The sequence below is a fragment of the Neoarius graeffei genome, chromosome 6, assembly GCF_027579695.1.
Source record: "Neoarius graeffei isolate fNeoGra1 chromosome 6, fNeoGra1.pri, whole genome shotgun sequence".
Classification (NCBI taxonomy): Eukaryota; Metazoa; Chordata; class Actinopteri; order Siluriformes; family Ariidae; genus Neoarius; species Neoarius graeffei.
This window is the reverse complement of record NC_083574.1, coordinates 49,761,219-49,787,969: the sequence shown is the minus strand read 5'-3', so window position 1 is coordinate 49,787,969 and position 26,751 is coordinate 49,761,219. Positions and strand designations below refer to the sequence as shown.

Genomic DNA, 26,751 nt, shown 5'->3' with positions numbered 1-26,751 from the left:
CTATACTGACGCTTTCACAAGACTTCAATAGGTCCTTTTAATATATATATATATATATATATATATATATATATATATATATATATATAAAACACATACACACAGGGTGTTTCAAAACATTTGATATCATTTCCCAACCTAATAATTTTGCCAATTCTTGTTCAATTGACCTCAAATTTTAACAGCATGTGTGGAAACAGGTCAAAATTTTATGTTTAATGTTTTTTGTTTGTATCTTTTTACAAACAAGATACAAACTAATGTATTATGATTACTTTCACCTGGTTACAGTTTGCCCCTTCATTAGTCTTTGTATTTAAACTCTTGTATTTCTTTGTCCTGTGTGAATTAATGCTCAGTGTGCATTACATGAACTTTCCAAGCCTCTGAGTCTGTGTGTTTATATTCTGGTTTTGATCTTTCCTTACTATCTGGCTTTTGCATTTTTTTTGGATTTAGCCCTTATATTATTGTTTGCAGATTGCCTGACCTTTTGCCTGTCCCTGACTACAAGACATGCTTCACATTTAAGATTTGTACTGTATGCCAATTTTTGAATACAATTTTAAACCTGCATTTGCATCTATCTCTGACTTTGCTGCATGACAACCTTGCACTGTTACAGGCAATATGGACCACATTAAACTATGTGTGTGTAAAAAAACAGATCCGAATAAGAAGCTATTCTAAATGCTAAAATAAATATGATGTTTTTAAATCCAGAATGCTAACAAGTGTTAGCTTGTGAACCTGTGTAAGATTGCACATAATATGCTAGATACAGTATTAGTCTTGCATGTGTCAGTGCAAAGTATTGGAAGATTCTGTAAAGTTTATTAAGACTAAAGTCTTTGGTATGTTGTTCATGCTGAACATTAAATTCCTTAAAGTGGACTTTAATGTTCATTTTTATTGACATTTGAGGGGGTATATCAATTTTCTGATGACTGGGGCTGATGACATATTTACATTGTTCTGTCTCAGAGGTGTTCATGGGTATGCTGGGTTTGGACTGACCTTGTACCAGTATATTCAAAAGTTTCTGTCATGACTTGGGCTTGAACAGCATGTTTTCTGGCTGTAATCAGGGCACATGCAATATTTCAAACCCAGTTAGCCCTGGAATGATCTTATGTAAATCACCAAAAAGTGTTTCTTAAATGAAATGAGGTGGACAATCTCTCCTGATCTAGTTAATGTTGTCATTTAATGTAAAAGCTTCCTCTATTTTGAGCTACATTATATCGGCAAAAGTATGTGGACACCTGACTATCACAGCCATATGTCAGCTTCCCCAAACTGTTACCACAAAGATGGAAGCACACATTTGTCTAGAATATATTTGTATCCTGTAGCATTACAGTTTTCCTTCATTGGATCTACATGGCCCAGAAAGGTTTATAAAGACATGATTTGCCACGGTTGTAGTGGAAGAACTCAAGTGGCCTACACAAAGACCTAACCTCAATCCCACTGAACAACTTTGGGAAGCGGGGCCAGGCCTTTTTGCCAGACATCAACACCCAACCTCACTAATGCTGTTGGGGCTGAAGAGGTACAAATCCCCACAGCCATGCTCCAACATCTACAACCCCGATTCCAAAAAAGTTGGGACAAAGTACAAATTGTAAATAAAAATGGAATGCAATGATGTGGAAGTTTCAAAATTCCATATTTTATTCAGAATAGAACATAGATGGCATATCAAATGTTTAAACTGAGAAAATGTATCATTTAAAGAGAAAAATTAGGTGATTTTAAATTTCATGACAACAACACATCTCAAAAAAGTTGGGACAAGGCCATGTTTACCACTGTGAGACATCCCCTTTTTTCTTTACAACAGTCTGTAAACGTCTGGGGACTGAGGAGACAAGTTGCTCATGTTTAGGGATAGGAATGTTAACCCATTCTTGTCTAATGTAGGATTCTAGTTGCTCAACTGTCTTAGGTCTTTTTTGTCCTATCTTCTGTTTTATGATGCGCCAAATGTTTTCTATGGATGAAAGATCTGGACTGCAGGCTGGCCAGTTTAGTATCTGGACCCTTCTTCTATGCAGCCATGATGCTGTAATCGATGCAGTATGTGGTTTGGCATTGTCATGTTGGAAAATGCAAGGTCTTCCCTGAAAGAGACATCATCTTGATGGGAGCATATGTTGTTCTAGAACCTGGATATACCTTTCAGCATTGATGGTGTCTTTCCAGCTGTGTAAGCTGCCCATGCCACACGCACTAATGCAACCCCATACCATCAGAGATGCAGGCTTCTGAAGTGAGTGCTGATAACAACTTGGGTCATCCTTCTCCTCTTTAGTCCGAATGACACGGCGTCCCTGATTTCCATAAAGAACTTCAAATTTTGATTCGTCTGACCACAGAACAGTTTTCCACTTTGCCACAGTCCATTTTAAATGAGCCTTGGCCCAGAGAAGACGTCTGCGCTTCTGGATTATGTTTAGATACGGCTTCTTCTTTGAACTATAGAGTTTTAGCTGGCAACGGCGGATGGCACGGTGAATTGTGTTCACAGATAATGTTCTCTGGAAATATTCCTGAGCCCATTTTGTGATTTCCAATACAGAAGCATGACTGTATGTGATACAGTGCCATCTAAGGGCCCGAAGATTACGGGCACCCAGTATGGTTTTCCGGCCTTGACCCTTACGCACAGAGATTCTTCCAGATTCTCTGAATCTTTTGATGATATTATGCACTGTAGATGATATGTTCAAACTCTTTGCAATTTTACACTGTCGAACTCCTTTCTGATATTGTTCCACTATTTGTCGGCACAGAATTAGGGGGATTGGTGATCCTCTTCCCATCTTTACTTCTGAGAGCCGCTGCCACTCCAAGATGCTTTTTTATACCCAGTCATGTTAATGACCTATTGCCAGTTGACCTAATGAGTTGCAATTTGGTCCTCCAGCTGTTCCTTTTTTGTACCTTTAACTTTTCCAGCCTTTTATTGCCCTTGTCCCAACTTTTTTGAGATGTGTTGCTGTCATGAAATTTCAAATGAGCCCATATTTGGCATGAAATTTCAAAATGTCTCACTTTCGACATTTGATATGTTGTCTATGTTCTATTGTGAATACAATATCAGTTTTTGATATTTGTAAATTATTGCATTCTGTTTTTATTTACAATTTGTACTTTGTCCCAACTTTTTTGGAATCGGGGTTGTATGTATGTATGTATGTATGTATGTATGTATGTGTATAGATAGATAGATTTTTTTTAATTTCTATTTCTGGCTTGTTTAGTGTAATTTAATATTGGAAAGGACATCCCAAGCCTGCATATTGCAAATAATGGAGTACTTTTAGGGGGGTTTTTTTCAAGCAAAAAGATGATAATGATTGCATCCACGCTTCCTCAGATGAAGGCTACTGAGAACAAAATGGCCTTCTGCTGCTCGGGAAATAACCAGGCATTTTATCCTATCTTAGTTCATTGTCAACCTATTTTGCCATTTCTTCCTGTCCTGGATGGATATAAACGCTTTTCTTTTTATGGATTTTCAGGAAAATACTTTGTAAATACTTAGTCGGTGCACAGGCTATAATAAGCATGAATAATAGATGCTTAGTGTCAAGTTTGTTAATACTAACTGGGTCTTAATATTAATCCCATCATTTTTTCTCTTTTAAAATCAGTAAACATTGTTGTCAGGTTAATTCCTGAATGTAGTGCCTGGGAAAGTGGCTTTATATTCAGACTGAACTTCTAACTGGTGCATTGCATTACAAACAAATAGATTATACTCTGTTTTCTGTACAGATATGCAGTTTGAGCCTGGGGATAATTCTCTGAAGACATGATTGTACAAGTGTTCTGCAACAATGAGCTAAGCCGCTTTTCATGACAGAATTTGCTTCTGCCATTCCCATCTTAGACCTTTCTTAGCCAAGACAGCATTGGGCAATCCACTTTTCAGAGAACTGCTGATTAACACAGAGCCTGATTTTTTCACCCAGAACTAATCAGTATTATTCAACGCCAAGTTTCATACTGGTGTAAAGCAAGAATTTAGTCGATGCCATTTTCCTACACTTAAAATGTGACATTCTAGAGGCATGTTATCTTCAGTATTATGGTAATTCAGCACTGATGTAGCTTTGTCTCTCTGTCTTTTGGCAGGTCTGAGTGATAGTGTCTCCATCATGAGGCTTCTACTGAAGAACCTGGATAAAATGAGATGCTTACGTAAGCGCTCCACCATCCCCTTTTTGGTGATTCTCATCACCTTTCTGCTCTTCATGAACCTTTACATGGAGGATGGCTATGTGCTGGTGAGTGATCTAACCTTTTTTAAACACAAGCTAATACCAAAAAGGTTGTGAAAATGTCTTTGTGGTTTTGTGAGATAATTAGTTTTATCTCACATGGAAAATATGAAAAATTGTAGATACTTCATAGATTAAATATAGAAATCTAAACTTTAGTTGAATTTCATTTTATTGTCAGGAAAATAATTAAAAATCTCTTTCTCTCTCTCACACACACACACGCATATATATATATATATATATATATATATATATATATATATATATATATATATATATATATGAGAGACAGACAGACAGATAGACAAAACAATGTCAAAATCAGAAAGGCGATGCACTGATACAAGGCTTGATAATGTGAGATACTAGGTACAGTGTGTATACTTCACCAAGTCTCTGTGTTTAGAGGGTCTTTATATGTGTATGCTATGACTGCGCTGTAACCTGGAACAGGTGCATCGTACTGTAATTAGTCCTTATGGTGTTGCACACTGTGCACTTCGACCATCAATGTGCTTGGACATGACACAGTGATTTTTTTTAAGACTCTGACTCATTGCCATTAAACGTGGGGAACACAAACTTTGTTCATTATATGTGAAATTTTGTAGTAAAAGAGTTCGTTATAGTGAGGTTGCAGTGAATAGATAATAGTTTTTATTTTATTAGAATAAATATATTTCAGTGATGGGTTTAAGATAACTAACCACAAGGCCATTTTTCGTTAACTTTTTATTCTTCTTTACCAAGGGTGCCAGTAATTCTGGAGCTGACCATACATTTTTCAGTACAAAGCTAACTTGATATGTCATGTTTTCTAAATATTGTGTGTGACACAATTACTGAATGATTGTGCCATTTTTAAAGGGCAATTCTGTCATTTATAAATTATGACCTCCAGTGTAGTAGTAGTCAGAAAAGTTAGAGTCAGCTCCAGGATTATTGAAAAGAAAATGGGCAGAAGTGGTTGTATAAAATTAATAGTACACAGAAGCAGCTACTTTGCTGTAATTACAGTGGTGCTTGAAAGTTTGTGAACCCTTTCTATATTTCTGCATAAATATGACCTAAAACATCATCAGATTTTCACACAAGTCCTAAAAGTAGATAAAGAGAACCCAGTTAAACAAATGAAACAAAAATATTATACTTAGTCATTTATTTATTGAGGAAAATGATCCAATATTACATATCTGTGAGTGGCAAAAGTATGTGAACCTTTGCTTTCAGTATCTGGTGTGACACCCCCCGTGCAGCAATAACTGCAACTAAACGTTTCCGGTAACCGTTAATCAGTCCTGCACACCAGCTTGGAGGAATTTTAGCCCATTCCTCCGTACAGAACAACTTCAACTCTGGGATGTTGGTGGGTTTCCTCACATGAACTGCTCGCTTTGGGTCCTTCCACAACATTTCGATTGGATTAAGGTCAGGACTTTGGCTTGGCCATTCCAAAACATTAACTTTATTCTTCTTTAACCATTTTTTGGTAGAACGACTTGTGTGCTTAGGGTCGTTGTCTTGCTGCATGGCCCACCTTCTCTTGAGATTCAGTTCATGGACAGATGTCCTGACATTTTCCTTTAGAATTTGCTGGTATAATTCAGAATTCATTGTTCCATCAATGATGGCAAGCTGTCCTGGCCCAGATGCAGCAAAACAGGCCAAAACCATGACACTACCACCACCATGTTTCACAGATGGGATAAGGTTCTTATGCTGGAATGCAGTGTTTCCTTTCTCCAAACATAACACTTCTCATTTAAACCAATAAGTTCTATTTTGGTCTCATCCATCCACAAAACATTTTTCCAATAGCCTTCTGGCTTGTCCACATGATCTTTAGCAAACTGCAGACGAGCAGCAATGTTCTTTTTGGAGAGCAGTGGCTTTCTCCTTGCAACCCTGCCATGCACACACCATTGTTGTTCCGTGTTCTCCAGATGGTGGATTCATGAACATTAGCATTTGCCAATGTGAGAAAGGCCTTCAGTTGCTTAGAAGTTTCCCTGGGGTCCTTTGTGACCTCGCCAACTATTACACGCCTTGCTCTTGGAGTGATCTTTGTTGGTTGACCACTCCTGGGGAGGGTAACAATAGTCTTGAATTTCCTCCATTGGTACACAATCTGTCTGACTGTGGATTGGTGGAGTCCAAACTCTTTAGAGATGGTTTTGTAACCTTTTTCAGCCTGATGAGCATCAACAATGCTTTTTCTGAGGTCCTAAGAAATCTTCTTTGTTCGTGCCATGATACACTTCCACAAACATGTGTTGTAAAGATCAGACTTTGATAGATCCCTGTTCTTTAAATAAAACAGGGTGCCCACTCACACCTGATTGTCATCCCATTGATTGAAAACACCTGACTCTAATTTCACCTTCAAATGAACTGCTAATCCTAGAGGTTCACATACTTTTGCCACTCACAGATATGTAATATTGGATCATTTTCCTCAATAAATAAATGACCAAGTATAATATTGTCACAGCCCGGTCCAGTCAATCCATGCCTGAGTTTGTGGGACTTCCATGCCAGCTCCAGGCCGGATCCGGGACAGGAATTCAGTCCTGCCCTCCTGCAGGCCATCTTCCCTGAAGCGGCACTACCACACCTGCTACCACTCCTCTCCCATCAGCCAGGGCCTACTTAAGACTTGTTTGGAGCTACTCCTGTTGCCAGACTGTCTCTTGCAGACTTTCCTCGCCTCACTACAGCCCTTTGGTATTGTGACTGCTAGAGTCCCCCTGCCTGTATTGTCTTGTGTTTTTGTCTAGTTTTCTGTCCAGTTTTTTGCTCCTGTTTTACCTGCCTGTTCCTCTGGATTGTGTTTTTGTTCCCTTTGCCTGGGTTTTCCTTGTCCCTGTTTTCTTCAGTTTTTGTGAAGATTTTTCTGTCCTGTTTTTGTCCCTGACAAAGCCTGCCTGCTCTTCTGTGTTTTGACCTCTTGGCCTGTTCTTTGACCACTGATTTTGCCTGAGCCCTATTGTACCTCTGCCCTGCACTTCATTAAAGAAGTTTCTTTTGTACACTGCCTGTCTTGAGTCTGCTCTTGGGTCCTCACTTCCTCAGCTCGCCACTTCTGACAAATATTTTTGTCCCATTTGTTTAACTGGGTTCTCTTTATCTACTTGTGTGAAAATCTGATGTTTTAGATCATATTTATGCAGAAATATAGAAAATTCTAAAGGGTTCACAAACTTTCAAGCACCACTGTAAATATATTGCATTTAAGAAGTTCTTTTTAAATAACTTATATTTTCTCTCAAAAACATTTGTGGTAAAACAAGACAGCTCTATTTCCCCCACCCTATATACCAACTATATATCAAGTTTCAAGATATTATTTGTCACATTTTTCAAGTTCTGCTGCAGGAAACCAACCCTACCTCTTTACACTGACCTCAGCAGCCCATAGCATAAGCCCACCAGACCTTTGGTCCAGGTGAGCTAAAGATTAAAATTTTCCACATTTTCTTAGTATCAAAAGGCACATATACAGTACTTAACACATATACCAACTTTCAAGACCATACCACTCATAGTTTTCAAGTTCTGCTCTGGAAACAAAACCTACCCCAAGACTAACCTGAGAGACTAAGTCTGAAATTGTTTCCATGGAAACATGAAAAATTAAAATTTCTCAAATTTCTTAGTATGAAGAGGCACATCTACATCACCTTGTTAACATGTATACCAAGTTTCAAATCTGTATCATGAATAGTTTTGGGTATATGCTCCGGAAACGAACATTACTAAGAAACTAAGTCAAAATCTATTTTTTTGGTGAAAATTTGAAAAATACTTTTTTCAAAAATCCAAAATAACAAAAGGCACCATTTCACATACTGCTTGATATGTATACAGAGTTTCATGAAAATATCTTCAGTAGTTTTAAAGATATGTCCCGGAAACGAAAACGTGACTGAATGGACGGACAGCTGGATGGATAGACGGACAGAACCTGTTTTTATATCCACTGCCAAACTTCATTTGGGTGGGGGATAATTATTGACATAATATTTAACGCTTTAAAATAATTCTTTATTTTGTAAGCTACTCTCAGACTCCAGAAACTGCATTAAATAAATGGTTGCCTCTGTCATGAAGATAAGGTCATGACTTATCCAAATCAACTCGGACAAGGTTGACATAAAATCACTATATTGCAATGGTAATTGTAGTTTCTAGATTTGAACTTTATCTGATTTTTTTTATTTAGGGTTTTTTTTTTTTTTTTGAGGACAGTGCACATACGTACACAAACCTAAAAAATATCAAGGAGCTAGAAATAATCTGCATGGAACAGAGCCCAAGAGCCATCTAAAAGGGTAATCCAATATGTTTAGATTGTACACAGAGATTTACGTTTGGATCACCTTCAGAGGAAGCCTCACAAAAATATTAATTGTAAAGGGGATGAATAATTTTAAAATCAGTGCTGGCATGTGCATTTGAATTTTCACCATCCAAAGTTTCTAGATTTACTTGTTGTTTATGGGTTAGGTGTTTAATTTCTTATCATTCGAAGCATTGATATTGATGTGTTGTACACATAATTATGGGGCTCAAAATGCATCATGGTTAAATTTTCATGATGCATTCCAAATGCAAGAGACCTATTTACTATTTATGAGACTGAGTTAATGATCAAAACTTTGTGGTCATAACATGTCATGTGTATTTGTCTTTTGATTTATTTAAGAGATGTTTATAACGTTTTTGACAAAACGGGGTTTCTGAATTTTATGAGCTATCATATATGGGCTGTCTCACAGTCATGGGTGTCTTTTTGATTAACACCAAATATATATATATATATATATATATATATATATATATATATATATATATACGGTATATATGCTGGAGTTTCTTATACCTTATTTTACCGGGACACACTAGCCCTACCCACAGTAGTAATGTCTCTTATAAGTTCAGATAACCCCTTTGGATATAATGTGTACAGTTGTACACATGAAGTTCCATAATATTTTTCCTTGTGGTCAAAGGGGATAAATATGTTTGTAAGAGTCAAATGCGGCCTCAGTTTTGACCTTGTGGTCATTTAATTTAATTCTACCCTAGTTATTGCACTGAGATTTTACGAGTTAAATTCCATGTAGAACCAGAGCAGGTGGGTGGAGCACAGAAGCAAGGCAGGCCAGAACTGAGTTCTCAGAAACTTTAATTTTTTCCGTTGTATGTGTGGCTTTTCAGCTCATTCACTCTCTCACACGCGCACACACACATGCATTCTGGTTGGGAGAGAGCTCCCTTTCTCTGCTCTCTCTCTCTCCTTTTATAGGGCACGGTCACTGGGGAAGACACACAAACACAGGTTAATTCACGTCAGATGCAGCGATTCTGCCACTTACCTTCCCTGACTCTGCCCTCCATTCACAGACTGACGCTTGACCACTCCCCCGCTGCCACATACCCCCACCGCCCGACTCAGGCTGGGGAGCTGTCCAGCCTGCAGCTGACTCCCCCCCCCCCCCCCCCCCCCCCCTTGACAGGAGAGGAATTCCGCCACGACCATCTGCACCCCCGGCCTGTGGACCACCTCGAACTTAAACGGCTGGAGTGCCAGATACCAACGGGTAATCCACGCGTTGGCATCCTTCATGCGGTGGAGCCACTGGAGGGGCGCATGGTCCGAACAGAGGGTGAAAGGGCATCCCAGTAGGTAGTAGCGGAGGACCGCCCACTTGATGGCGAGGCACTCCTTTTCTATGGTGCTGTACCAGCCCTCATGCACCGACAGCTTCCGGCTGATGTACAGCACTGGACGGTCCTCCCCCTCCACCTCCTGGGACAGAACAGCCCCCAGCCCTCTATCCGACGTGTCCGTCTGCAAAATAAAGGGGAGAGAAAAGTCAGGGAAGTGTAACAGTGGCCCCCCATACAGTGCAGCCTTTACCTCAGAGAAAGCCCGCTGGCATTGCTCCGTCCACTGGACTGGATCTGGTGCCCCCATTTTAGTGAGATCAGTCAGCGGGCTGGTGACATCCGAATAATTAGGTATAAGCCTACGATAGTAGCCAGCCAGCCCCAGGAACTGTCTCACCCCCTCTTTGGTCTTGGGCCTCGGACAGGCCGCAATCGCTGCTGTCTTATTGATTTGGGGATGCACCTGCCCATTGCCCAAGTGGAAGCCCAGATACCATACTTCTACCCACCCAATCGCACACTTCTTCGGGTTGGCTGTGAGACCCGCTCGCCTCAGTGACCTAAGGACGGCCCTTAGGTGTTTTAGGTGTCGCGGCCAGTCATTACTATAAATAATGATGTCGTCCAAGTATGCAGCCGCATAGGTGGCGTGGGGGCGGAGGACCCTATCCATAAGCCGCTGGAATGTAGCGGGTGCCCCAAACAGCCCAAAAGGAAGTGTGATGAACTGGTGTAAGCCAAACGGTGTGGAAAAGGCCGTTTTCTCTCGGGATAGCAGAGTCAATGGGATCTGTCAATATCCCTTTGTCAAATCCAGTGTCGAATAAAAATGAGCCGTGCCTAGTCGATCAAGCAACTCGTCAATATGAGGCATTGGGTACGCATCGAATTTAGACACCGTGTTGACTTTTCTTTTGTCCACACAGAACCGGACCGACCCGTCGGCCTTGGGAACCAAGACCATCAGGCTGCTCCAGTCATTGTGGGACTCCTCAACGATGCCCATTTCGAGCATGGCCTCGAGTTCTTCCCGAACCACCATTTTTTTGTGTTCAGGCAGTCTGTAAGGGTGGCTGCGCACTACCACCCCCGAGGGCGTCTCAATGTGGTGTTCTGTGAGGTGGGTGCAGCCAGGCAGGGGCGAGAATACGTCAGAAAATTCTGTCTGCATCTGAGCAACCTCCGTGAGTTGGGTCGGGGAGAGGTGGTCTCCACAGGGGACCAGAGCGGTGGGCGATGTCAATTTTCCTTTTTGAACCTCCGGCCCCAGCTCCGCCTTCTCTGGAACCACCGACACCAACGCCACGGGGACCTCCTCATTCCAAAGTTTTAACAGATTGAGGTGGTAAATCTGTAACGCCCCACCCCTGTCCATTTGGCACACCTCATAGTCGACATCCCCGATTCGCCGTGTGACCTCAAAGGGTCCTTGCCACCTAGCGATCAATTTGGAGCTCGACGTGGGCAACAACACGAGTACTTTATTTCCCAGTGTGAATTCCCTAAGGCGTGTGCCCCTGTTGTACAGACGGACTTAACGTTCTTGGGCCTGCCGCAAATTCTCCTGGGTTAGGTGTGTGAGTGTGTGGAGTTTGGCGTGCAGGTCAATAACATATTGAATTTCATTTTTACTTGTTGAAGGTCCCTCCTCCCAATTTTCATGCAGCACATCTAGAATGCCACACAGCTTACGCCCATATAATAATTAGAATGGGGAGAACCCCGTGGAGGCTTGTGGGACCTCTCGCACTGCGAATAACAGGGGCTTGAGACATTTATCCCAGTTGCGTTGGTCCTCACTTACAAATTTCTGAATTATGTTCTTGAGGGTGCGATTGAACCATTCAACTAAGCCATCTGTCTGTGGATGATACACGCTGGTGCAGATAGGCTTAATTCCCAGTAGCCCGTACAGTTCGCGCAGTGTGCGTGACATAAACGTAGTGCCTTGATCAGTCAAAATCTCTTTGGGGATTCCAACTCAGGAGATGACGCGGAAGAGTGCTTCTGCAACACTATGTGCTGAGATATTGCGAAGAGGCACTGCTTCCAGATATTGCGTTGCATAGTCCACCAGAACTAAAATAAAGCGATATCCTCGTGTTGACTGATCTAATGGCCTGATGAGATCCATCCCAATTTTTTCAAACGGGGTCTCGATTAATGACAGAGGGCACAAAGGCGCTTTTGGAATGGCCGCGGGATTTACTAACTGGCATTCACGGCACGCCGTATACCACCGACGGACATCTCCGCAAATCCCTGGCCAATAGAACCGGGCCATTATTCTGGCTAGTGTCTTATCCTGCCCCAAGTGTCCGGCCATGGGATTAAAGTGAGCTGCCTGGAATATAAATTCCCGGCAGCTCTTTGGGATTAAAAGCTGTGTTATCAGTTCCTTAGTCTGAGTGTCCTGCATTACTCGGTATAATCTATCCTTAATAATGGAAAAATAGGGGAAGGACGGGGTGGCGTTTGGCTGGAGCGTTTGACCATCGATTACTCTCACTTGGTCAAATGCACGCCACAGAGTCTCATCTTGCGACTGCTCTAATGGGAAATCCACGAGGGATTCCCCGAGAGAGGGAGGAGGAGCATGCTGCTCCTCACTCTGACGCGGTGATGATGTAGACGGCTTTGTGACAGCTGCTCCCGCCAATGCCACACCAGGACTTCCCTCTGCTAAATTATGGCAGGCCCCACTCTTCACTAAAAGTGCCATTAATTCCCTAAATCCCAGCCAATCAGTCCCCAAAATTATCGAGTGGGTAAGGCGAGGATTAACCGCCACCTTTACTCTAAATTTCTCCCCTCGAAATAGAATGTGGACCGACACTAAAGGGTAGTTGTGAACATCCCCATGCACACACAACACCTTCACCAACTGTGCTCTCCCCCATGCCTCATCTTGCACCAGGCTTTGGTGGATTGAGGTCTGATTACAGCTGGAGTCCACCAAAGCCTGATACGTATCCCCTTGGATACTCACCGGTATGCGATATGCTCCGGCCTGATCGAGGGCGGTCCCTGGCGCGTCGGGGAGCCAGACCACCATGCCCACCTCCATCACCGAGCACTGATGCTGGAGGTGCCCCGGCTCCCCCCAGCGCCAGCATACCGGCCCAGGCTCTCTCCCTCTGCACAAGTGTTTTGGAGCTCACTCACCTGAGGGGGGGAAGACACAGATATGGAAGTAGGAAATGGTAGGGCACCGCGGGTGCTGCGGGCCAGCTGGGGTGGAGCTGGCCCCTGCCTCCGCGGTGGGGGAATGGGGTGAGGACAAGAAACAGAAGGGGAGAGAGAGAGAAGAGAGGGGAGAAGAGGAGACACACTGTCCTGCCATCGGAACAGCCGCCATATGGTCCTCAGCCAGCTCGATGGCCTGATCCAGCAACGCCGGGCGATGGCATTGGACCCACTCCGCTGTTCCTTCCGGAAGTCGGGCGATGAATTGTTCCAGCGCCACCAGGTCGATGATTCCCTCGGCGTTGTGGTTGTTGGCCCTCAGCCACCGCCGGCAGGCATCCCGGAGTTGCTGGCCAAATGTGAATGGCCGGCCAACCTCCTCCAGGTGCAGCGCGTGGAAGCGCTGCTGTTGCTGCTCCAGGGTGCACCCCACACATTGGAGCACAGCCTTGCGGAGGTCGGCGTAGACCAGCCGGCTGTCAGCAGGAAGCTGCAGCACAGCCAGCTGCGCCTCGCCCGTTAGCAGGGGGAGGAGGCGCACCGCGCGCTGTTCCACCGGCCAACCCCCCATGCCTCTGCTGCCTGCTCAAAAAGAGTGAGGAAGGCTTCGGGGTTGTCATGTGGACCCATCTTCATTAGGGTGAGGTGGGGAGGGTCCGCAGCGGTGGTGATGGTGGACCCCGCCGACGCGAGCAGGTGCCGGAACGCCTGGCAATCTTCCTGCTGTGCCAGCACCAGGGCTTTGAACCATTGTTCCTGCTCCTTCCGGAGGGCGACCAGCGCCTGGTGCTGGCTCTGTTGGGCTGAGGCGAGGGCATGGATCAGGTCCTTGAAGGGGGAGGACTCCATGGGGCTGTCTCCTTCTGTGCTCTGTTCCTGGGTTTCGGCACCACTGTAGAACCAGAGCAGGTGGGTGGAGCACAGAAGCATGGCAGGCCAGAACTGAGTTCTCAGAAACTTTTATTTTTTCCATTGTATGTGTGGCTTTTCAGCTCATTCACTCTCTCACACGTGCACACACGCATTCTGGTCAGGAGAGAGCTCCCTTTCTCTGCTCTCTCTGTCCTTTTATAGGGCATGGTCACTGGGGAAGACAGACAAACACAGGTTAATTCACGTCAGGTGCAGTGATTCTGCCACTTACCTTCCCTGACTCTGCCCTCCATTCACGGACCGACGCTTGACCATGCCCCCGCTGCCACATTCCGATTTGCATTTTTTAACACTATGTAGGTTTTACTTTGTGATGTATACTTTCATTCACAATAGAAAGCTATTGAAGTGGAAGTTACGTTTTTGTAAACTAAATGCTTCTAACAGTATCCTTTGTCCTTCAAAAACGTCCTCTCTGTAAAACAGTCACCATATTATGAGATTGTAAATTATTTTTCAGACAACATCAGTCTCTTTTGAAGCAGAATACTCTATTGTTGCAGAGTAAAAAAAAAACAGGACTTGAAACAGATGCGAGACACATTTGCAGCAGAGCTTCACATGTGCTTGAAATGTGAGTCTGTCAAAAAGTGTCCTGTCCAGAAAACCGCAAGGATCATCACCACTTCAGTTGTTATTACAGTTACCACCATGTACAAACATTGCTGCACACTTGAAAATTTGTACTTAAAATCACATACGGTACATTTCAACAGTTTTTCACTTTGTATCCCTTAGTCTTGTGGACTATAAGAAAGTGGGTCAATTTTAGAAATAGGCTATATGTCGTCTTCTCACCACAAGTAACATGCCCAGTATATGGCCTGTAGCTCTGAAGTTCTGCGCAGTTAATTTCTATCTCAAAAGGTAATTTTTGGCAGCAGAGAGACACAAAAATCTGATGTTTGATTTTTGGACTATTGTGGACCCAAAAAGTAAGCAGCACAGATAGGCATAAATACATATGTTATTTACCAGCTGGGAGGTCCGTATCATGAAATACCATGACCGAGGTCTTGAAAGTACTGACCGAGGCCCTCTGGGCTGAGGTCAGTATTCAAGGCCGAGGTCACGGTATTTCACCATACGGACCGACCTTAAGGTGGTAAATAATATATTTATTTTTTTCTTTACCAAATTCTAACAGAAAATGAGAGCGCCCGAAAGGGAAAACTGAGCCGAGCTGCCATTTTGAATCCTCATTCATGGCTGTAATGCAAATTGCTTCCTCCTCGGTATACAAGTGCACTTCCACGGCAGGAAATAACTACGTTTTGCCCCATATGTAGTCCCCTATTTATACAAAATTGAGTCATTCAGGATTCAGCCATGTTTTTGCTCGATGTTAGCAAGTTACAGGTTTTTAGCTTTCTCCTGAAATGGTTTCTTTTATTTTGTCTTCCTCAGGGTAGTAAAACTCGCTTTCACTGTGAACACTGTCGTTATCGCTATCCATGATGTAAAATTAATGCTATTTTGAATCCTCATTCACGGCTGTAATGCAAATGGCTTCCTCCTCGGTATACAAGTGCACTTCCATGGCAGGAAAAAAAAATACATTTTGCCGCCTATGTAGTCCCCTATTTATAAAATTGAGTCATTCAGGATTCAGCCATGTTTTTGCTCGGCATGAGCAACAGTTACAGGTTTTTAGCTTTCTCCTGAAATGTTTTCTTTTATTTCTTCTTCCTCAGGGTAGTAAAACTCGCTTTCACTGTGAAGACTGTCGTTATCGCATTAATTTTACATGCTGTAAAATTAATGCTATTCTCCTGAGAAATGCGAAAATAAATGTTGACAAAAATTGCTATTATGTTTGTTGTTGTTGTGAATGAGCGAGTCACCAGAGGTCTGTAACTGGGGTCCGTATAGTAGGATACGGACCCGCTCGCCAGCCAGTCAGAGCTCAGGATTTGATGGAAACCGGACCACGAAAAAAAATACATTTATTTTGCATACAGTACTAGTCTAGTCTAAAGTTTGGACACACCTACTCATTCATAGGTTTGTCTGTATTTTGACTATTCTCTACATTGGATAACAACACTGAAGACATCAAAACTATAAAATAACATTTGGAACACAAATATATAAACTCCAAAAGGCTTTTATATATATAGGAACAAGCAGAACAGATGGTGTGACACTTTGACCACTAATCCACTCAGGTGACACTAAGTTAGGATGGGATTCAAACCAGGGCACTTTGACTCCCTATTCATCTGACTTAGCTTAGTGAGCTGCTCATGCCAGGGTGTTAGTGCTTGTGAACACTAGAATACAGCTGCCTAATGGTCACCTATCTGGCAGGGTGGATATGTGAAAGGGCAAGAGGAAGCTTTGTTTCTCAGTGGAAGTCTCCTATAGACTTTCATCCTCCAATATATAGTCTCTCTCCCGAAAACAGCTCTTTCTTTACATTTTCCTTCTTCAAAATAACTCCTTTTCCCAAGTATATCTTGTTTCTCCAAGATAACTTTTTAAAATGCCCTCTTCTTTCTTTTCAAATATATATTCTTTCTTCAAAATAACCTATTTTCTTTTCTTTCTTTCTCAAACAAACCTCAGAGCAGTGCCACGGATGTCTTATTGCCACGGATGTCAGCAGGCAGAGTGAGAAGTGTGAAGGGCTTAGAAAGAGGCATGGGCAGGTGTTGCGGACCTCGCCTGATTGTGTGCACGTGACCGTTGCATGGCAACCGGGTCTGTGCCTGCTTTAAAAGCCCTTTTAACCCTCCTAGGTTTCCCTGCGGGGAAGCCCGTGGCATTACAAAAGTGTTTTTTTATTTAATAAAAATAAAACATTACATTCAAAGGAAACTTTTGACTGGTACTGTATATAGATAAACAAAGCATTTTTCCAACCTTTAACTGTTAGTCTGGGTGAGCTTGTGCCCACTGTAGCCTCAGATTGCTGTTCTTTGGCTGACGAGAGTGGAAATCATTTGGTTTTCTGTGGTTGTAGAAGTCTGTTGTTGTGTATCAAGGTTCTATGTGTTATGCAGTCTGAGATGCTTTTCTGCTCACCGCTTATAAAGAGTGCTTATTTGAGTTACCATAGCATTCCTGTGAGCTGGAATTAGTTTGGCCATTCTCCTCTGATCTTTCTCATCAACAAGTTGATTCTACCTGCAGAACGGCTGCTTGCTGGATGTTATTGTTTGTTTGTCTTTTGCACTATCCTGTGCAAAATCAACCATTCTGTCCAAATCAGCAGTTTCTGAAATACTCAGACCAGCCTGTCAGGAACCAACAATCATACCGTGTTCAAAGACACTGAGATAAAATTTTTATTTTCTTCATTCCGATGTTTGATGTGAACATTGACTGAAGCGCTTGACCTGCATCTGCATGAATTTGTGCATTGCATTGCTGTAGCTATATTGGTGTTCCGAATATACAGTACCAGACAAAAGTTTGGACACACCTTCTAATGCAATGGTTTTTCTTTCATTTTATTAATTAAAAGACACTCCATGGCTTAAAGTAATGATGGACTGTCATTACTCTTTACTTACTTGAGCAGTTCTTGACATAATATGGATTACTGCAGTTGTGGAATAGGGCTACTTAATGTATTTTTATTATTTACTATTTACTGTTTGATCTCAAACACATTAAGAAGGCAAGAAATTGTACTAATTAACTACTGACGAGACAAACCTGTGAATTGAAAATTATTCCAGGTGACTACCTCATGAAGCTGGTTAAGATAATGCTAATAGTGTGCAAAATGCCATCAAGGTAAATGGTGGTTACTTTGAAGATCTAAAATATGAAACATTTTTAAACACTTTGTTTAATCTAAAATCAAAAACACATTTTTTTAACACTTTTTGTTTACCACATAATTCCATATATGTTCAAGTTCTGTTTCAGGAGTGGCTTGATATCAGGAATGCGACAGTTGTCGCCCCTTTCCTGAAGATGTCTGTACATGGTGGCACTTGATGCACTGACACCAGCCTCAGTCCTCTCTTTGTGAAGCTCTCCCAAGTTCTTGAATTGACTTTTCTTGACAATTCTTTCAAGGCTACGGTCATCCCTATTGCTTGTGCACCTTTTCCAGTCAGCCTCTTCAGCAGTTAGCTTCTGTGGCTTACCCTCCTTGTCGAGGGTGTCGATGACCATCTTCTAGATAACTGTCAAGTCAGCAGTCTTCCCCATGATTGTGGTTGTGTGTTCTGAACTTGACCGAGAGATAGACGGCATTTATGTTGTTTGAATAGTAATTTACTCAAACTCAAAATGAAATATTCTCATATTTTGAGATTTTTTTTCTGCTGTAGGCCATAATTATCAAAATTAAAATAGAAAAATGCTTGAAACATTTTAGTTTATGTGTAATGAGTCTAGAATACATTAAATATTCACTTTCTTAAATAACTGATGGAAAATATTGAACTTTTTCATGATGCACTAATTTTTTGAGATGCACTAGTATATCATTTGAAATATATACCATATATTAGTTTGTATTACAATGCCATTCTATAAATGGAAATATTTGGGCTTGTTTGTTTGTTGCTGATAGTCTGGTTTTGTGAAACTAGGCATTCTTTTATATAATGCCCAAAATAAACAAGCAGAAAGTTATTGTCAAAGAAAATCTGCAGAATTATTAGTTGCACTGTAAAAAGAGAAATGGCGCCTTATGCTACACAGCAACAGCACCAGGAGTAGCCTGCTGCTGAAGAATTGATGTTTGAGCTTGGCTAACATGGCATCTGTTTAAGTAAAACTAACCATTTATCAAACTCAGCCCTCAAGCTGTTGGATATACATCGTGTGTCTGGAGAAAACCCCATAACAAGAGAAAAAAAACATCAAGACCTCCTTCTTCCTTCTGTTTAGCAATAGGTGCACTCATTATTTTTTTCACCTTTCATATTAATGTCCTGACAGACGGGTACAGTGTGAATATGAAACATTTCACTGCAGCAGGTCACTTGTGGTTTATGAAACATTTACTGTAGATGAGCTCTGTTTGTTATTATTTTTGTGTGTGCGTGTGTGTGTGTGTGTGTGTGTGTGTGTGTGTGTGTGTGTGTATATATATATATATATATATATACTGTGTATATATATACAGTGCTCAGCGTAAATGAGTACACCCCCTTTGAAAAGTAACATTTTAAACAATATCTCAATGAACACAAACAATTTCGAAACTGTTGACAAGACAAAGTTTAATATAACATCTGTTTAACTTATAACGTGAAAGTAAGGTTAATAATATAACTTAGATTACACATTTTTCAGTTTTACTCAAATTAGGGTGGTGCAAAAATGAGTACACCCCACAACAAAAACTACTACATCTAGTACTTTGTATGGCCTCCGTGATTTTTAATGACAGCACCAAGTCTTCTAGGCATGGAATGAACAAGTTGGTGACATTTTGCAGCATCAATCTTTTTCCATTCTTCAACAATGACCTCTTTTAGTGACTGGATGCTGGATGGAGAGTGATGCTCAACTTGTCTCTTCAGAATTCCCCAAAGAAAATAATTTCTTTCCACCACAAAGGTGAAGGCTACAAGAAGGTCAGCAAAGCTTTACTTATCAGTCAGAATACTGCAGCAAAAGTGGTACAAAAATTTAAGAAAGATGGAACTGCAACCATCTCACAGAGACGTCCAGGTCGTCCACGGAAGTTAACAGCTCGACAGGAGCATCTTCTGACGAGAAGAGTTGAAGAAAATTGGCATACAAGAGTGATGAGACCAAGATAAATGTTTTTGGAACTGATGGCTTCAAAACTGTATGGCGTCGCAAAGGTGAGGAATACAAAGAAAAATGCACGGTGCCTACAGTGAAACATGGTGGTGGCAGTGTCCTTATGTGGGGCTGCATGAGTGCTGCTGGTGTCGGGGAGCTGCATTTCATTGATGGCATCATGAATTCACAGATGTATTGCTCTACAGTGAAAGAGAAGATGCTACCATCACTCTGTGCCCTTGGTCGTCATGCATTTTTCCAACATGACTAAACACACATCTAAGGCCACTGTTGGATTTCTGAAGAAGAACAGGGTGAAAGTGATTCAGTGGCCAAGTATGTCTCCTGATCTGAACCCAATCGAACACCTTTGGGGAATTCTGAAGAGACAAGTTGAGCATCACTCTCCATCCAGCATCCAGTCACTAAAAGAGGTCATTGTTGAAGAATGGAAAAAGATTGATGTAAAATGTTGCCAAACTTGTTCATTCCATGCCTAGAAGACTTGGTGCTGTCATTAAAAATCATGGAGGCCATACAAACTACTAGATGTAGTAGTTTTTGTTGTGGGGTGTACTCATTTTTGCACCACCCTAATTTGAGTAAAACTGAAAAATGTGTAATCTAAGTTATATTATTAACCTTACATTTTCCTGTTCTAAGTTAAACAGATGTTATATTAAACTTTGTCTTGTCAATATTTTGGAAATTGTTTGCGTTCATTAAGATATTGCTTAAAATGTTACTTTTCAAAGGGGGTGTACTCATTTACGCTGAGCACTGTGTGTGTGTGTGTGTGTGTGTGTGTGTGTGTGTGTGTGTGTGTGTGTGTATGTATATATATATATATATATATATATATATATAAAATCTCACACACACACTATCAATCTGTATTAATACATCTGTATGTCCACAGGAGGAGGATAAACGGCAGCTGAGAGAGGTCTCAATGCACCCTCTAAATTCTGAGCGATATGTTCACACCTTCAAAGACATCACCAATTTTTCTGGAACCATTAATGTGACATATCGTTACCTTGCTGGGACACCTTTACCTCGAAAAAGTATAATTATTTATTTATTTCAATATGGTCTAACGTGGCATTCTATCATTTTTGATGTAGTTGTAATTTAACATAACTCCAGCATGCAGAATTATGTGCAGCATAATGAGTTACTTACATTCAGTGCTATGACACATTACCTTTTTTAAATAATGTAACTTTCATGTTTTGGGCAGAACTGTTTTCAGTCATTAGTACAGTAAGATAGCAACCTGTCCTTCAAGCCTCACTAACTATTATTCCTGTATTTACAGTATATAACATACAATATATAGTGCCTTGCAAAAGTATTCATCCCCCTTGGTGTCCGTCCTGTTTTGTCACATTACAAGCTGGAAATAAAATGGATTTTAGGAGGGTTAGCACCATTTGATTTACACAACATGCCTACCACTTTAAAGGTGCACATTGTTTTTTATTGTGACACAAACAATAATTAAGATGAAAAAAACAGAAATCTGGAGTGTGCATAAGTATTCACTCCCCCCCAAATCACTTTTGTAGAGCCACCTTTTGCTACAATTACAACTGCAAGTCTCTTGGGGTATGTCTCTATTAGCTTAGCACATCTAGCCATTGGGATTTTTGCCCATTCCTCAAGGCAAAACTGCTTCAACTCCTTCAAGTTAGATGGGTTGCGTTGGTGTACAGCAATCTTCAAGTTATGCCACAGATTCTCAATTGGATTGAGGTCTGGGCTTTGATTAGGTCATTCCAAGACATTTAAATGTTTCCCTTTAAACCACTCCAGTGTAGCAGTATGTTTAGGGTCATTGTCCTGCTGGACCATGAACCTTCATCCCAGTCTGAAACCTCTGGCTGACTCAAACAGGTTTTCCTCCAGAATTGCCCTGTATTTCGTGCCATCCATCTTTCCTTCAGTTCTGACCAGCTTTCCTGTCCCTGCAGATGAAAAACATCCCCACAGCATGATGCTGCCACCACCATGCTTCATTGTAGGGATGGTTTTCGCAGGGTGTTGGGTTTGCACCACACATGGCATTTCCCATGATGGCCAAAAAGTTACATTTTTGTCTCATTTGACCAGAGAATGCTCTTCTATGTGTTTGGGGAGTCTGCCACATGCTGTTGGGCAAACTCCAAACGTGTTTTCTTAAGCAATGGCTTTTTTCTGGCCACTCTTCCATCAAGCCCTGCTCTGTGGGATGTACAGCTTAAAGTGGTCCTATGGACAGATACTCCCATCTCCACTGTGGATCTTTGCAGCTCCTTCAGTGTTATCTTTGGTGTCTTTGTTGCATCTCTGATTAATGCCCTCTTTGCCCTGTCTGTGAGTTTTGGTGGGCAGCCTTCTCTTGTCAGGTTTGTAGTGGTGCCATGTTCTTTCCATTTTGCTATAATGGATTTAATGGCACTCCCTGGGATATTCAAAATTTGGGATTTTTTTTTAGAACCCAACCCTGATCTGTACTTCTCCACAACTTTGACCTGTTTGGAGTGCTCCTTGGTTCTCATGTTGCTTGCTTAGTAGTGTTGCAGAGTCAGGGTCCTTCCAGAACAGGTTGATTTTTACAGACATCATATGACAGATCATGTGACACTTTGATTGCACACAGGTGGATCTTAATCAACTAATTATATGACTTATGAAGTGAATTGTTTGGACCAGCTCTTATTTAGCGGTTTAATACGAAAGGGGGTTAATACTTATGCACACTCCAGATTTCTGTTTTTTTTATCTTAATTATTGATTGTGTCACAATCAAAAACAATGTGCACCTTTAAATTGGTAGGCATGTCGTGTAAATCAAATGGCGCTAACCCTCCAAAAATCCATTTTAATTTCAGCTTGTAATGCGACAAATCAGGACAAACACCAAGGGGGATGAATACTTTTGCAAGGCACTGTATGTACAACAGTATTTGGACACCTGATCCTCACAGCCATATGTGTTGCTTCCCCAAATTGTTGCCACAAAGAGCCAGGAACCAGGCAATTGTCTGGAAAGTCTTTGTATGCAGTAGCATTATGGTTTCCTTTCACTGGAACTAAGGGGCCCAGACCTGTTCCAACATGACAATGCCCCTGTGCACAGGGAGATCCATGATGATGTGGTTTATGTGGAAGAACTCAAGTATCCTGCACAGAGCTATGATCTGAACCCCACTGAACACCTTTGGGATGAATTGGAATGATGGCTGTGCACCAGGCTTTCTTGCCTGACATCAGTGCCCAGCCTCACTAATGCTCTTGTGGCTGAATAAGCACAAATCTCCCAAGCCAAACTTTGTGAAGAGCCTTCCCAAAAGATGAGAGGTTGTTATAGCAGCACATGAGGAACAACTCAGTGCCCTGATTTTGGATTGGGATAGTTAATATTCAGGTGTCTACATACCTTTGGCTATATAGTGTATATACAGTATATAAGTAATATATAAAATAGGTATTTTCTAACCATCATATCTCTGTATGCATGACGACGCATACATTCTGAACCCTTTCTCCAGCTTGCTGGAAGGGGCTTTGTAAATATTCTTACATATCTGGCAAACATCAATTGCATTCAGCTTTAGGAGCTATTGCAGACATAGACTGTGAAATACCACTATTGCGAGTGTAGTGAATGAACCAGAAATGCAGGACCAGTATAAAGAAGAAAGTAGAAGTGTTTGTGCAATGAACCCATTATGAATGTGTTGGGTTTTTTTTAACATTTTTAAATCTATCTTTACACAGAGTACCTCACAATTGGATTGTCATCAGTGAAAAGAAAACGAGGAAATTATCTTTTGGAAACCATCAAGTCAATTTTTGATCAGTCCAGCTATGAAGAGCTCAAAGAGATTGTAGTTGTGGTCCATTTAGCAGATTTTGACCTGGCTTGGTGTGAGAGTTTGGTTCAGGAGATCACCCGCAAATTTGGGCATCACATCATTGCAGGACGTCTACTGGTCATTCACGCACCTGAGGAATATTACCCGTCTCTTGACGGGCTGAAGCGAAACTACAATGACCCTGAGGATAGAGTTCGGTTCCGTTCCAAGCAGAATGTAGACTATGCTTTCCTCCTCAACTTCTGCACCAACCTCTCCCACTTCTATATGATGCTGGAGGATGATGTGCGATGCTCACGGAATTTCCTCACTGCTCTAAAGAAGGTAGTCACTTCCAGAGAGGGGTCATACTGGGTCACTCTGGAGTTCTCTAAGCTGGGCTACATCGGGAAGCTTTACCACTCTAGAGATCTTCCCAGACTTGCACATTTTCTGCTCATGTTCTATCAGGAGATGCCTTGTGATTGGCTGCTGATTCATTTCCGAGGCCTGTTGGCCCAGAAGGAAGTAATCCGCTTCAAGCCATCGCTTTTCCAACACATGGGCTACTACTCGTCATACAAGGGGGCCGAAAATAAACTGAAGGATGATGACTTTGAGGAGGACTCACTTGATATCCCAGACAACCCCCCTGCCACGCTATACACTAACATTAATGTGTTTGAGAGCTATGACGCTGCCAAAGCTTATAGCAGTGTGGATGAGTACTTCTGGGGCAAGGCTCCTTCCACTGGGGACTTTTATGTCATAGTGTTCAACAAGCCAACGAAAATTAGCAAAATTAAGATCAGCACTGGAACAGATGACCGTCAGAATGACATTTTGCATCATGGAGCCTTAGAAGTTGGAGAGAAACTGGTGGGAACAAAAAAAGGCAGGCAGTGCTCCTCCTATATCACATTAGGAGAGTTTAAACATGGGAACATTGAGGTTCACAATGTGGACCATAAAATTGCTTTTGATATTGAGTGCGTTCGCATTGTGGTCACAGCAAACCAGAAGGAATGGCTGATCATCAGAAGTATAAGCCTGTGGACTACTCAACCTCCAAATCAGTGAGAACTGCTGTGGATCATTACAACAACTATCACACAAAAGGCACAACAATCAGTCATTCAGTTTCTTTCATATATTTATCTATTTTTTTTATTTATTATCTATTTATTATGTTTAATATTTATTTATTATTTATTCATTTTTATAAAAGATCCCTTTGGTTTTGCTTCATACCTTAAGTATGTATTAAAAAGTATGTGATGAACTGATTGATTGATTTTTTTTTTAATCTTCAGTAATAAGAACACTGTAGGCATATGCTGTTTTTTTATGTGATTATGCCATAATCTCAGCAATCTGACTGTTGGTTCTGCCATTTGGCAGTGGCATTTTCACTCATAGCCTTGGGATGCTCATGATATGATAAAGCTGCTTGTTAAACTGGAAACATACAAAGATTTGTCATTTGATATTTCCATTTTTTCTGATTTTTAAACAATTTCCTTTCATTATATCATCCAATCAGCAAGCATATGGTCATTGAGTATATGTGGCATTGAGTATACAATGTATTGTGGCATTGTATACAATGTATTGTGGCATTGAGTATACATTGTATAATGTGGCATTGAGTATACAATGTATTGTGGCATGAATTTAGTCAACTGCACTTCACATTGTCTCCCCACTAAATGGTAAAAGGAATGTCATTTGTTCAATCGACCTTGGGCCTGAAGGGTCATCTTTAGTCTAGTGTTTTAAAATTGCAGTGTGTAATTTGTTGGTGTGTTCCTTCAGAAGCATGGACCACAGCACAGTGTTTCTATTCACCCATCTTTGAAGGCTTGTGATTGAACAGTACAGTGACAAATGAGGCAGACCTGTTCTACCTTCCACTCATTCTTTTTGCCCCTCTTTTGCCTCAGCACAATTTTGCTCAAGTAAATTGAATTTTTTTTCTTGCTGTATCCAAAGATATAACACCTTCAGATGGGCTCTGTATTCTGTAAAATTAATCCATATAAAGGAAAATGACCAAGTAGCAAAGCAAATACAGCATGATTATCTAAAAATTATTAATGTTATGCTCAAAAATAGGAGTACTATGGTACGGTATAGTGTTAGGGGAAAATCTCTTCACTCACACCTCACCAATGTGCATATCAGGGTTTTTTTTAATATTATTTTTTCCCTTCTGGATAAACTGATTTTTATCCTAGATACAAGGCAAGTATTATTACAAAACAATCCCCCCCCCCCCCCCCCCCCCCCCAATTGCTGTGTTTCTCCAAAGAAAAGCACAGGTCCTGTTTCAGAGAGCCACCTGAGGAATTGATGGTTTGGGTTTCCAATTGAATTATAGGATTACTGGAAGGTGTTTGTTGACTCAATAACGAAACACTTGAAAACACATCACTCAACAGTGCATGAGCCAGGGAAGAATATTGCATTGAGTATTCCTGTTATTTGTTTTAAGGTTTTATTACTTGTCTCCAAACTGTCTGTTTTGAATTTGATCAGCAATGTACTGTACTTGGTTTGGTATAATTGGTCCAAATATGTACATCCAAATATTACCACAATGTACATCTCTTTCAGTGTACTGCATAGGTCTTTAAGTGAAGAGAATGCTTGATGATGTATATTTATGTTGTATTTTATCACCACATCATTTGTCATATGGTACTGTATGTATATTGTAAAATGACGTATATTTTTTTACATGTATCATTAGAATTGTTTGCCTTGTATATTGTATCTGAAGTGTTGAAACAAAACTGAATGCCATTTGATCTGGGGAAAAAAAAGTGAACCTATTTGTGTGTCTAGTGTCTTTTCACACTGTTTACAGAGAGGCACACATCCAGGCTTCATATAGGCTGAACCCACAAACATGCCCTAAAAACTCTAAATAGTACACACATAATGGCACATAATACATTTATAATGCATGTATTAATTTGTAATATTACATAATACATCTATTAGCCATGTATTAACTTTATCTGCTCCCTGAGCTTATTTTCTTTTGATATACAAAACTTCACAGCACTCAACTTCAAACACTCCGTCCTATTTGGAAT

At 41.2% G+C, this 26,751-nt stretch overlaps 1 protein-coding gene across 2 annotated transcripts; it reads left to right on the top strand.

Moving 5' to 3' along the window:
• On the top strand, window positions 1-24,730 carry mgat4c (mgat4 family member C). 2 transcript variants are annotated; one of them, XM_060922942.1, is made up of 4 exons: window positions 1-21; window positions 4,170-4,298; window positions 20,728-20,875; window positions 23,574-24,730. In XM_060922942.1, the coding sequence occupies exons 2-4, from the start codon at window positions 4,170-4,172 to the stop codon at window positions 24,728-24,730; spliced, it is 1,434 nt and encodes a 477-aa protein (XP_060778925.1). In that variant the 5' UTR covers window positions 1-21. The 2 variants fall into 2 exon arrangements, with proteins under 2 accessions (XP_060778925.1, XP_060778924.1); XM_060922941.1 differs by lacking the exon at window positions 1-21 and having other exon boundaries at window positions 4,155-4,298.
• The last annotated feature ends 2,021 nt before the right edge of the window (window positions 24,731-26,751 follow it).